The sequence below is a fragment of the Apis laboriosa genome, unplaced genomic scaffold (assembly GCF_014066325.1).
Source record: "Apis laboriosa isolate Shangri-la unplaced genomic scaffold, ASM1406632v1 scaffold112_cov148, whole genome shotgun sequence".
Lineage (NCBI taxonomy): Eukaryota > Metazoa > Arthropoda > Insecta > Hymenoptera > Apidae > Apis > Apis laboriosa.
In genome coordinates this window covers 3,538,549-3,553,667 of record NW_025220865.1, presented here as the reverse complement: position 1 = coordinate 3,553,667, position 15,119 = coordinate 3,538,549, and the positions used below count along the sequence as shown (strand labels likewise).

General features: G+C 21.5%; 1 protein-coding gene across 5 annotated transcripts; it reads left to right on the top strand.

The window, feature by feature from the left end:
* The first annotated feature begins 174 nt into the window (after nucleotides 1-174).
* Nucleotides 175-14,061, top strand: LOC122713184 (zinc transporter 1). 5 transcript variants are annotated; one of them, XM_043933426.1, is made up of 9 exons: nucleotides 293-310; nucleotides 7,344-7,494; nucleotides 9,265-9,457; nucleotides 10,695-10,814; nucleotides 11,252-11,550; nucleotides 11,966-12,210; nucleotides 12,414-12,592; nucleotides 12,668-12,754; nucleotides 13,300-14,061. In XM_043933426.1, exons 3-9 carry the CDS (start codon nucleotides 9,269-9,271, stop codon nucleotides 13,714-13,716), a joined length of 1,536 nt encoding a protein of 511 aa, XP_043789361.1. In that variant the 5' UTR covers nucleotides 293-310; nucleotides 7,344-7,494; nucleotides 9,265-9,268; the 3' UTR covers nucleotides 13,717-14,061. The 5 variants fall into 5 exon arrangements, with proteins under 5 accessions (XP_043789334.1, XP_043789361.1, XP_043789371.1 ...); XM_043933418.1 differs by lacking the exon at nucleotides 293-310 and adding an exon at nucleotides 6,544-6,672 and having other exon boundaries at nucleotides 7,253-7,494; XM_043933399.1 differs by lacking the exon at nucleotides 7,344-7,494 and having other exon boundaries at nucleotides 175-310.
* Nucleotides 14,062-15,119: the final 1,058 nt, after the last annotated feature.

Below are 15,119 nucleotides of genomic sequence, written 5' to 3'. Positions count from 1 at the left end.
ATCAAATGAATGCACCGAATAATTATTTTGAATTATCGAAGAAATCGTGCCAATTAATAAAATAATTAAATAATGCAATAAATAAAGTGAGTAATATTGTTTGTTTTCTATTCGATTAAATAATTATAGTAATCATGAAAAAAAAAGTAGTATTGATAGTGCATGCTATCGCAGATCGACGTTCGTGGTAACAAAACAAGATGATGTCAGGAGGTGATAGGACTTCAGCAAGAAAACGGGTAGACAACTGGATCTGCGTCAACATGTTATTGTTATTTCCTTCGAAATTGTGCGAGAAAAATTGCATGGGGTAAGAAACATTTATATATTTGTTATTTCTTGATTAATTATACTTATTTATCTTTTATATTATTAATATTCAAATTTTGATAAAATATTGATTATTAAACTACAGGAAAAAGTTAAATTGATATTGATTATGAAATTTATTTAATGATTTATTTAAATTTATTTCATGAATCATATTATTGATAAATACATGTTATCACAGCGAGAGGAATTAGAATTATCATACACTAATTATAACAAAATTTAAAAATAGTAAACAGTTACTATTTATAATATAAGAAAGTATTATATTTAAATATTTATATAAAAAATTTGATATTGATAATTTTCAAAAATATAAGAGAAAATTTATGTCTATTAAAATTTGTAATAAATTTATCGATTCGTTAAGTACAAAATTTGAAAAAAAGAAATATTAATTTTTACAAATTTTTTTAAAAATAATTTTTATAAAAGATTCGAATGTTATTTCAAAAGATAAAAATTAAAAAATATAAAAATATTAGATAAAATATTAGATAAATCGTTATATTACATTTTCTCTTGAGTACTTTCCATCGATTGTGATATCGTTATATAAGATAAGTTTGTTCATAAGTTTTTTTCACCCTATTCCATCGCTATATTTTGTCATGGTCCATCGAATTAGTAGAATATTACTATCAAATATAATCGGATAAATTTTTATTAATATTTATATTAATATATTTTTGTAACATAGAAAGAAAACAATTTTTAAATTTTTTTAATTGTCATAAATACATCTTGACCATTTTTGCAAATAACAATTCTTATATTTTCATGAAATATTTAATCTACAATAAATATTCAATTTATAATAATATTTATATTAATTAAATATGTACATTTAATAAGAAGTAATATATAATTAAATTAATAAATTAATATTATCTTAACATTATTTTAATATTAATTAATTTTATTAAATTAATAAAATTAAATTAATATTAGAATGAAAAAAGAATAAATAATATGATAAAATATTTAAATAATGGTGATATGATAATAATTTAAATAATAAATTTAAATAATTCTTCTGATGCATTAATTTCTTTATATATATATGTATATGTATATGTGCGTAATGAAGTTGTTAAAGTAAGAGTTACATATAAATTGGAGAAAAGTTTCATGGAAAGTTAGAGAAACTTATTCATCGTGTTTATTTTTTCAATGATGATTTTTCTTTCATTTTGATAATAACAGATTGCTATACATATGTATATAAGTATATTCAATAAGATATGTAGATATGTAATATGTTACTAAGAGACTTTTTCTTTACTCATTTTATGGGAAGAAGCAATACAACAAAACATTACTTTCAATTACTTCGGTTTCACTGATTTTTTAAATTGAACTGCTTTCTCTCATTATACATCATGAATAGATTTTACAGTTATTTGCCTGCATAATTATATTATCTATGTTATGGAAAATCATCTTTTTGATTTTATTTCAAAGTTAAATAATGATAATGTAATTGAATTGAAGAAAATATTATTTAAATGTAATTATAAATTTTCATATTATATTTGAAATATTAGACAAAATTTTAATTTTAACTTTTAATTTCAATCATTTTCTTTAATACATTTAATTTAGAACACTTAAATTAGGATTATTAAATTAAAAAATATTTTATATCTGCAATTATAAAGTAAAAATGAGTTTGCATAATTATTATATATAATGAGTAATATTATATATTTATATTATAATATTAATGAATTAAAATATTAATATTGAAAAGTCAATTATATTTCAAGATTAAAAAAATGATATACAACTTACATTAAATTTATCTTCTTTGTCCTTGTACATGAAATATGAGTATTTTTATAAAGTAAAATATTCGCTTCAGCCTCATATCGTGAATTATTCATAAAAATCAGATCGTGTTTGTGATACATGGCATAACTTTATTTGTTCTCGGTGGCATTTACACAAATCTCTAATTCCAAGGGGAAACATAGTACAATTGAATCTCGAATCTCGAAGAGAAAAAAATTTAAAATCTCAAAATAATCAAAGATAACATCAATTATTCACAACCTCAAATAATATTTATTCGAAATTCGAAAGTTACAAAAATCATTCTCAAAAATAATAAAAATTTTGAAATTTTTACAAAAGTTTTGAAAGAGATTTAAACGATGGAAAAAAAGAGAAATAGATGAAAATCTAAAATAGAGAATTAAATGGCTCAGTTCAGTTTTCAACAATTAAACATAATCGATTGGCACCGGTTATCAGGAAACCGTCATGGTTCCATATTTGTGCACTACTTATTGTCCGATAATGAAAATGGTAATCTTGGGTTATCGGGAACTGGCTACATTTACGATAATTAAAATGGACAAAGATACAACTGAGTCAACTGGAAGACAGTTTCTGCCGATATCGCGACAGTTCCATATGACATTAGGGTAAATTAATAGAGATCATCGTCTTTTGCTGTAATTGTATACACAGAGCAAGGTTAGTGATACTTTGTGAACAATCTCTGAGAAATTAATAATAGACTGCTGTTTCCTTATTTTTTTTTAGAACATGACTGTCTTTTATTAAATTTATAAAATTATTTTAATTATCCTATACAGAGAATATTGAAGAATCATAGTAATGTAAGTCATAATTATTATGAATTATTATTTATATTTATAAATTAATATTTAAGATTAATATACTGCTATAATTCTCAGATCTTCAACGAAATAAGAAAAATTTAAAAATTCTAATAAGTTTTTTTTATTAAAAGAATAATTTTAATATTATTTATAATAAATTATGATAAAATATGATAATATAATAAAATAATGGAGTAGAAATTATCAATTAAAAATAACAATAAACAAGAAAGTTGTAACTTGGAAACAATTGATTGTGAGTAAGGAAAAATAAAACTTAAAATTTTATAGTCTTTTAGTGTCAAATAGAACTGATCAGGTTTAATATATTCAACAATATATATAAAATATATTAAACAAAAAGTAACAAAATTATATATTATACGATACACAACTTAATTTCTTTATTTAATTTTGTAACTTTTTATTTAATAGTAATTTTTAAAATAGTGTTTGTTTAAAAAATGGCAAAAACAATTTTTTTTCATATGATTTGAAATGTCTGTTTCATTTGTTTCTTTAAATCACATTAAAATATCTGAATCTTTCCATAGATAAAGAAATTACTAAAAGTGGTAAATGATGATAAGTATAATATAAAGAAGAAAAAAATTATATTTTTTGGAGATTTATTTCACTTGTTAATGAATACGTTTGGATGATAAGATATTGTATAAATAAGTTTCATAACATTCATTAATTGAATTTCAAGATAATTATTTTTCTATATAGTTTATTTTAATATTTTACATTTATATTTGTAATTTTTTCTCTGTCTCATGTTAACAAAAACATTTCTTATAATTTAATAATATTTTATAATATTTATAACATTGATTTTTTTTATATAAAAATATGACTGTTTTGAAACTTTTTAATGATATATATATATTTATGAAATAATGATATATATTTCTTTGATTATTGAATAAGGTCAATGAAACTATATCTTACTTCTCTCACTTTTATTTCTTTGATTACTGAATAGGTCAATAAAACTATATCTTACTTCTCTCACTTTTATTTCTTTAATTATTGAATAAGTCAATAAAAATATATCTTATTTCTCTCACTTTTACAAATATTTGTCTCGATATACAATGAAAACAAGAAATTTAAACAAAAAAAAAAAAAGTTTGTCTTTAGAGTTAACAAGCTAATACGAGCTTATAATTCAATGTAACTGTATTAAGATGACAATCATGATAGGAGAAGCGGATACATTTTAGAGTTCAAAAGCTATTACCGCGACCGGATGTGTGCAACTAACTCTCTGATGACCCTCGCATTTACCACACGTATCTTTGATGAGAGTGTAAATAGGTATATGTTTTGAAGCTTGTTACAGAATCATGTTATTTCAATGTATATCTTTGATGTTTGATAAAATATAAAATAAATATCGTGACCAATTGAGACATCTTTGATGGTCGAAAAATGATCTCGATTAACTGATAAAAAGATAACTGAAGAAAATTATCTTATTCGATTGTTGCTAGATGACGTAAATAATAATAGGAAAATTTTATAAAAATTTTTTAAAAATTAGAAGTGAAACGCTCGAAACTTCAAAACATATCGAAAAAAAATTTTTCGAATTTTCGAATTTCGATTGAATCTTATAAATTTGATAAAATTCTGAAAATAAAATTTTTTCAAAAAATATAAATAAATATTCTAAATTTAAAAAATTTTTGACATTTCAAAAATTTCATAAAATTTAAAAATATTTCGATTCATTTCTAATAAAAAAAATTATAAATACGTAAAAATCATAAAGTTCTATATTTTTTTTTTTTTGGATTCGATAAAAAAATTATTCTATTTATTCAATTCTTCGCAGCTCTTGAATAAATATTTCAGTAAATATATAACAATTTTCACGCGTAATAGATATACGGATATAGAGATTACTTTTGGTATTGAAGGTCGACATGTAAATGATTTATCAATACCTAGTGATTATACATGGAAACTTGGGAAAAATAACTTCCGACAATCCGTAATCCAAACATTCCTCCTTTAGACGTGTCACTGATGCTAAACACTCGTCAAAATTTTACGTCATTTCAGCGAATTTTACCGTTATTTATATTTATGAGTCAGATAAATATGTTAAAGTCATCTTATTGTTAAGTATTATTCGAAATAATTATAAAAATTTCAGTAATTAATCAATAGTGGATTAGAAATAAACAATACGATAAAAAATCAATAATAATATTCGAATTATTTAATCAAGAAACAAAAAAATTAATACAACATCAACATAACATAATGAATATTATATGAATAGATATTAATGAATAAAAAATTTATTTGGATGAATCATATATATATATATATATATATTTATATAAATTTATATATTTAAAATTATTTATTTTTATAGTTATAAAAAATTGATTTAATGTTTCGAAGCAATTTATTTCTAGAAATCGTAAATCTTTTTTTGATTTCTTATTGAATCTATATTATAAAAAAATTAATACATCATAATAAATCATAAAGAATTGTCAAAAGAAACTAAAAATAAGAATAATAATTCAATGGACCTCTACCCATCTTGTCATTCAAGCTTATTCATATCCCATGCAGATACAATCTTGTTAAAAAATTTTAGGATTTTTCATTTATTATATTTGCAAAAACAAAATAAATCATTAATAGATAGTGTAGAAAATAAAGAAGGTTATAGTATAAATAAAGAAAGATTGAAAATTTTACTAAGAAATGCATTCAATTAAAATTTTTTATTTATATTTTATCAAATAATAAAATTTATAAAAAAAATGATTAAATATAATATATAATAATAATAATATAAGTTTTATATGATAATTTTTTAAAAATTTTTTAAGTAGAAGTTTATATTATTTTTCATTAATCAGCATAAATGTGCAAAGTATACATATTAATTTCATTCTCAATACAATTATTATAATTTATTACTAAAATATATAACTATATATTTATTAATTGCTTTTATAAAACTATTATAAAGTATATTATTCATTAAAGATAACTATTATAATATATTGTATTAATTATAATTTATTACAAAGTAATGAGAGTTATTATTTATTATAAAAAGAAATTATGTTGTAAATCATAATTAAAAAATTAATATTTTATTACAGTAATAATTTTTAATCTTCAACTTATTAATTAATTAATAAAATTTTATATTTGAATTATATATTCAAATACTTATGGGTGGGAATGTACAGAGAAGGAGGGATCAAAAATTCTTAATTTATAACCTCTCCTCTTAAAATACTAATCCTTCGAATAATATCTTCAAGAATACGTCATCTCATAATATATATATCATAGAAATAATTTCCAGGATGACTATTTATATTTTACAAATAATGTATTTTCTATTCCATCTTTTGTACTGTATATATGAATATATACAGTAGTAAAAGTAAAAGTTAGACAATACACGATCTATGGTGTAAGTGTTTGCTATTCATACTTACTACTGAAAAAGATTATCCTTTACGCACTCAGAAATATTTATTTTTACTTCAGTCTTCTTTTCTTTTATTCACTATCCTTTTCTATGTTCGATACAAAGGGAACTCTAAGCTTCAGTCGAGCCATATTGGGATCAAATTTCGACTCAACTATTCCATTAGTACCTCGTTTAACTCTCGATTTTCATATCAATTTAATGAGAATTTGAAAGTTTTTGAATAATTTGAAGGTATTTTTTAATTTTTTTTACATTAGAATTTATAAAGAATTAATTATTAATTAATTTTTTTATGAATTAATTCATTATTTTTTTCTTTTAAACAAAATTAATTGCTACAAAATATAATGAATTATTATTTTACTTACATATTTCTAACTTTTTATAATGTAAAAACATAATATTTTTAGTATTTATAACTCTTTATTTTATCATTATTTTTAATGAAGTCTCTGATTAACATATGATTAATTATTATTTCCTTGCACTTTCTAGCACTCATAATTCTTTATTTTATCATTATCTTTAGTAAAGTCTTTTGTTAACATATGATTAATCATTATTTCCTTGCATTTTTTATGATTCTACAACTAGAATAATATTTTGATAAAATATTTTCTAGAATATATTTTTAAAGAAAATTATATATATAATAAATAAAGACTTAAATTTTATCATAAAAATAATATCTCTTTTTTTAAATTTCTTTTTTAAAAAATATAAAAAACTAATTAATTACATTGATAAACATTTCTTGAGGGAGATACAATAACTGGGCTCTTATCTTATACTTATACTTAATTCACAACAGGGTTCCGTCAAAATCTATCGTTCTTTTTTCATTCTCTCGTCTTCCTTACTTCGAGCTCAAGAAAAAAGCAATAAGCAGCTCGTTGAAACAGGAACACACAGTGGTTCTTTCCGTTCGAGCCCGTTATCATGGTGGAGCGTGGATGACGGATATAGCGCGTTACAGAGGCACAACAAGTTGCATGGTTCGAGGGGACAGAAGCGAAGGAGACCTCTATTGGCTCGATTGAAGGCTAAGTGACGGTAAATAGTACGGTGTAACATGTCGTATGTATATTCGAATTAAAATTTTGTTGCGATTTTTGAAGTGAGCTGATTATAAAAATGTTTCTCGGAGTATTCACTACCGGTAAACCACGTGGCCTTAGTGATAATCATCCGGTGCACCGTTGTTTTTCTTCATAGTATCATCTTCATAGTGTGTGACAACCACATCCGTTGATTCGTCGGCAATTGTGATAGATATGAAGAATCAAGTGATATTTCGTTATGTTTTGTGTGTTAATGTGAGATAATTTCATTTATTGTAGTTTGAAATATGATCATCGTATAGAATATATTCTAATAGATCGAATAATCGAATTATTAAATTGCAATATTTTCTGTGTTAATATGAAATAATTCTATTCGTTAGTAGCTTGAGATCATTGTCGTAATATATTTATTTTGAAAATTGTGATAGATAGTTACTTTTGACTTATTAGTGAAACATTCTTAATATGAAATAATTTTATTGATTAATAAGATAATCTTAAAAACATAATCATAGTATAGCTATTTCATGAATTACGATAAATATATATATATTTGGTGTCTAATATAAACAATTAAACAATCAAGTGATTTTGTTTGAAAGTTTTATATATAATGAATAAAAAATTCTTAATTTCAAGCAATTAATTAATTAATGTCTTAGAAAAATTAATATTTTAATGATTAGAAATAATGTGATAGATAAATATTTTTGGCATTTAGTTCGGGCGATTAAACAATCGAACGATTGAAAACCTCATTTTAGAATTTCGCATATAATCGATGAAAAATTATTTAATTTATCATCGTAAGTGTATTATTTTATTTATTAATAGTGAATAAATTAGCCATTGTAAAATGCACTCATATGAAAATTTCTAATTCCATATTGTCAAGTTGAATCTAATATTTATCAGATCAGATCTACTGATAATTTAGATTTATGTACAAATTTTTTTACGTAAAAAAGCAAATTTCTGATTAATCAAACTAATATTAAAATAGTTCATTATAATTTTTAGTGTTTTATGATTCACAATTTGAGAAAATTAACTGAAAAGTATATATGTACACGGTTTGTTATTAGATTTTAATGCCTAATATAACGATAAATTTTATGACAAGTTTTATAATAAATCGGTAAAACAGAGTTTTTATTATTGTTCACTATGCGATAGTATCGTGACTGACTAACATCACGTGTTAATATGAGTCTATTACGTCAACTATACTTTGTTTGGATGTTGAATTTATTTGATCGGCTTCTAAGAGCTGTTTGAGCTCGTTACGTGATATAATTTCCTTGTTATATGCAACTTTGTATATGTGTATCTTCGGAAAGTAATAATGCCATTATTTTTTTAATTATTATGATAATACATTGGATAAATAATAAATTGAAATTAAAATAATAAATTTAAATTTTTAAATTCTAAATTAGAAAATAGAATAATTATCTTTTTCTAATTTTAATAATTTATTCCTCAATTATTCATTCGCAGTTTATATTAATTAAAAAACTATTTCAAATTAATAAGCAAATTTGTTCGAAGAAATTTTCAAATTAATTCTAAATTTCATTTTTTTATGAGAAGAAAGTAAAAAAAAAAAAAAAAAAAAAAGGTTAGAATAGAAAAAAACAACGATCTCTCAGCAGATGGAACCATGGTGGTTCTGCGTATATACATATACATATATAGCTGTGTGTGTGATATGTTGTACGACAAAATAGGAACGTTCACTTGCATGGTTTTGCTGCAGGGTCATGGCTGTGAAAGAATGGTTCAGAAGACTACAGCCGGTCCAGTTGTACCTGGTCCTGTTCTTCACCACCGCTTTCTTCCTCGTCGAGATAGTCGCTAGCCATGTGACTCATTCACTGACATTGCTACTCAACGCTTATCATATGCTGTGCAACATTATTGCACTTGTCGGCTGTATCGCATCAATCAAGGTAAGTTTCAAACAAAAATTGTAAGCATGTATAAATTTCATTTTTTAGTAATTTTTATAAAAAATAACAAGTTTTATATAAGTTAATAATAAGTTTATATTATATAAAAATTATAAGTTGAAGATATCTAAATTCTTTTCCTTTTATATGTATAATTGTAAAAAATATATTAATATATGTATAGTATTATTATATTTTTGGATTTTTAGCAAAACATGATATTTATTTGGATCAAGTGAGAGGTAATTATAAAATGATTATTATCATTTTGAATATTTTTCTTTTGTTTTTATCACTTGTTTTAATTTTTTTTATCATATGGAATATTTGTTTAATAATTTTTATATCTTTTTTTTTTATTCATCGAATTTCATAAATTCATTGTATTTCATATTGAATTAAATTGATGCATTAGAAATATGTTATCTTGTTAGTAAAAAAAAATGAAATACAGAAAAAAATTTCAAGGAAACTGATAAGTTTATCCATAAAAGATTTAAATACAATCTTTTTTGTTATCTATCTATATCTATATATATATATATATATATTATTAGGATTACCTTCAAAGTTCTTTGCTTGAAAAACTTCTTTAATGATATGAAAACTAACATAACATCAAATTTAAAATTCATTCTTCAAAATAATTTCCAAAAAAAGATATGAAATTTTTATTTTTTTTTATATTGCATTCTTATTCTCTCTTCTAGATAATGTAGCCATTAATAAATTATTTTCATACAAAATATTATTTTTTTATTCGATTTAAACTCGTACATTATTGTAATCATAGTTAACATGATTACAATTGATTCAAATTTAAATTTAAAAAAAGAAGTGATTAATATATAATATTATTAAATAATAATATTAATAATAATATTAATAATATTAATAATAGTATTAAAATAATATTTTAATTATATGATATTATAATTCTTATTACTAATTATGATATATCTTATAAATCATCATTATTATTATTTTTAACATCATTAATGTCATATTTTTATTCTAATTATTTGGTTTTTCTTTCAATTACAAAGTTAAATTTTAAATAGAAATTATATAATAAATTTTTATGTAGATATTTAGATGAAGAATAGATAAGAAAAAATAATTAAAATAATATATTTAAAATTAAATTAATTGTTTTTATTTATAATATAATATCATTTATTTGTGACTTATTAATTAGTCTTATTCAAGTAAGTACTAGCATATTTCTTTTTTGTAGTATAGTCATCGTCAAAATGGTTACAATGGTAACAGCACTTCTAGTTCGTTACGAAATTCTGTTATTTGTATAAATGGCGATGAACGAGGTTCTTCTACATCTCTATCAACAAAAACTAAGGTAATAATAAAATGATTCGAATATTTATTTTCTTTTTGATTAACAAATTATTAAATCAATTATTTTATTTTCTAGAATTTCAACAATCTTATATCGAAATTCTAATTTATTTTAATTGTCAATTATAATTTATTATAAAAGATTTAAGATTTTTTTAAGGAAAATTTAAAAAAAAATTAACTTAATCTGAATCTAAATCAAACACAATTCAAATTTAATTCAAACTTATCTCAAATTCATCCTAAATTTACTCAAATCTATTCCAATTAAAACTTCGATATGTAATATTAAAAATATTTTTGCATATATCTTTGAAACTAAAATTCATTGACAATTATATTTAAGCACTAAAAAAAATGATGATAATATTTATACAAAATATTTTAAATTAATGAAATATTCTTTATTTTAATAAGTGAAAAAATTATTTTTTTTAGCAATCACGATCGGATAGGCGAATGAAAAACACTTTCGGTTGGGCGAGGATAGATATTGTCACGATGCTTGTCTGCTGCGTATTTCTAGCATCCTTCTGTTTTTCTTTACTGGTTGAAGCTATGCAGACTTTGGTACACATAGACCACTTGGACGAAATGCACCATCCTCTGCCTGTTCTTACAATTGGTGCATCTGGAATCCTCCTCAACGCGTTTTGTTATATATTAATTGGAGGATATACCTTCAATCAAGGTATTGTTCTTCACGTCACAATGAATGGAGATGTGATATTACGAAGGTAATCAACGTTACAGATACAGTAGAATTTCTTGTATCTAAATATAATGTATGAAAAATAATATTTGATTATTTAATTTTTAAAACAATTTTTAAAGTTCAATGAATAAATTATTTATCTATTTTTGATTTCATTAGATTCAATGACTATTTTATAAATGGATATTTTATTCTCATCTAGTTTAAAATCAGATAAAATATATCTGAAAAATTAAGATATAGATTTACTTATTTTTAAAAATTTAGACAAAATATAGAAAATTTAAATCAAAATCAAAAAATAGTCATTATTGTATTTTGATAATTTAAAACAAAGTATTTTCAAAAGTTAAAATATACAATTATCTATTCTTGAAAATAAAAGACAAAATATAAAAGACTTTCAAAACTAAGATACATATTTATCTATTTTCTAGAAATGTTAATTCACAGCAAACGAAAGAGGGTGAACAACAGTTATCTTCGCAAACCAGACGAAGTCCATTGGGCATACCAAAGAGCCAAGGACTTCGAGAAACATGTCGTGATGCTTTGGGCTGTGTTTTCGTTATCTTGGTATCTATTCTAGTATATTTCACTGATTCTGGCGTAGCCAAATATATCGATCCACTTTTCGCTATTATTTCTTCCATTTCACTCTTCGCCCTCAGTTATTCATATAGTAAGTATTTTCGTATAATTTTAATTTAATCTTTTATTTGAATTATAGATTATTTTTATATAATATTTTCAACTTATGATATTCTTGATATTTTTTCTAATGATATTTTTTCTATTATCTATATATATATAATTCTAATATTGTTAGATATAATGCTCATTATATTATTTTCATCATTTATGAAAATTTTTATTTCATTATAGTGAAAGAATCAGGTTTGATATTGCTTCAAACTATTCCTAATCATATAAACATCGATTCTCTTAAAAGAGAATTGCTAGAAGCTTTCCCTGGGATTGTGAATGTCCATGATTTACACGTATGGCAATTAACGGGACAAAAAATAATATCGACAGTTCACATCATATTCTTGGACCCAATGGTAAATATCTTCTTTTTGGCGAATGTATCTAATAAAAAATAACATTAATTGGATCGCAAATATCTTCTTATATAGGTATATACCAGTATTACTGATCAAGTAACAGCATTTTTTATAGAAATGGGAATAACTCAAGTTACGATACAGCCAGAATTCCATAAGGTATGTAAAGAAATTTAATTTATAAATATCATGATAAATAAATAGTCATGAAAGAAATAAATAAGAAATAATTAAAAATGATATAAAATATAAATTGATTATATTTATATAATCAATTTAATTTATAATATTATATTATAAATATATTATATAAGTATTAATAATATTATATTTATATAAGTATTATATATTTTATACAGAGTGAATCATAACTTAAAATAAATTATAAATAAATTATATAAAAATATTAATATATTATAATAAAAATATTATTATATTATAATAAATTATATATATTATATATAATATATATTATATATATTATATTATAATAAATTGATACAATAAAAATAAAAATAAAAATTTTAGAAAAATCTATGAGAAATTTTAGCGATTTTGTTTTTTTTTTATGTATATTAAGAGTTTGTGACCTAATGGGTTAAAAATTTTAATTTTTTTATAATATCAAAATATTCAAATAATTAAATATTAAGTAATAAATAATACAATAAAGAACTTTTTCATATTATTTTTAATTTGATCAGATGAGGCCAAACATGGAAAAAACTGGTTGTCTAATTCGTTGCCACGGTGAACATTGTAGTTCATCTCAATGTTGTTCAAAAGAAAAATTTATCGAAGACTCATGTTCAGACTTATCGACCAAGAAACAAGGACAATCCATAAATAAGAAACTCGAGAAAAAGGAAATCATTCCTTCTTCAACTACAATTGATCTCAAGAAATTCGCTATTCATGATGAAGAAAGTTCACGATCGTGTCAAATGACTACAAATCAATCTGACGGAAGCTCATGCCAATCAAAGAACAAACAAAGGCAAAGTGATAAAGATAATACGAGAGACGAAAGTTCCTATGCGATAAACGTAGATGTTAATGATGAAAATCATGTTTCACGTACTACGAATCACAGTAACATTAATCCAGAGGTCGCACCATAACATTGATTTTAAAAAAAACATTATAGAGGACGCTTTATTGAATTGGATCAAATGTAACCTCAAAACGATAGAAGATATATAAATAGAAAAAATTAATGTATACAATTAAAATTTCGAGTGATAAATTATATAATGCATCATTTTCAATATGAAAATATAGATGAAAATATAGAACATATTTTAAAAATTTTAATGAAAATTTTATTAAAAATTTTCATAAATATATTTTCGTAAAAGAAAAAAAATGAAAGCATATTTTTTCTGCTAGTATCTTTGTATAATTAATATCTTCATATAATTAGAATTAAAAAAAAGTAAAAATAATCTCGAAATTTTAAAATACCTCCATTTTCAATTTAAATACATGTACTGAAATTTTAATTAAATTTAATTTTGCCTTATGAAATTTTATTTATATTATTTATATGTAAATATATATATTTGCTACGTTTTTAAGGTTATAATTTGACTCAATTTCAAGAATGTATAAAAGTCAATTATTATAATGTTTTTAATTATATTTTTTAAATTTAAATTTTCAACAGAATTTATTTTGAAAAATTTTTTATTTTTTAACTTTTTTTAAACTAATTAATAAAACAGAATAGACCACCAACTAGTTATTTTTTAATTATTTAGTTTTATTATAGTAGTATTATGACATATTTACTATTTCATTATTACATATTAATATTTAAAAATAGAATTGTATGAAAAAAAAATTAATTCTTATGAAATTCCTCAAGATAATATATTTTATATTAGTCTTAATGAAATAGCAAAATATTGTTTTACTAAAGCAATATTTATTATTCATTTTTAAATATTTTAATATAATTTGATGAAATATGCTTAGAGATAAAGTTATGATATATACAATTTTTTATATTATGTGTTATTAAAACATATTTTAAGATAATCATTTATCTTAAATTTATATTTAATATCAAGGATAAGAAGACTGGAAGTTATATTAACCCTTCAATGGCATATGAATTTTTTAAGTTAGATATGAGTTTTATTTATACATATATAAAAAAAATTCTGCATTCTGAAAATTTTGAAAATTCATAAAATTTTTTATATACATTCAAATATCTATTATATATTCGTTATTTAAAGAAAAATTTAAATAAGTTTTATATTTATAATTAATTTGCGATAATGAATAAGAAAAATGAATATGCATTGCAAGATTAAATATTTTGTGATTTGTATATAATTTAAATAGAAAAAATATTAATAATTAATTCGTGTAATAGTATAATATTTATTTAAGAAAATTTTAAGAAAATTATTTTGAACAATCATTGTTGCAAAATATTGATTATAATGTTTTAATGTGATCTTTTTGCTACTATAATTTCTAATAAGAAACATTATGATCTTATTATCCTATCATT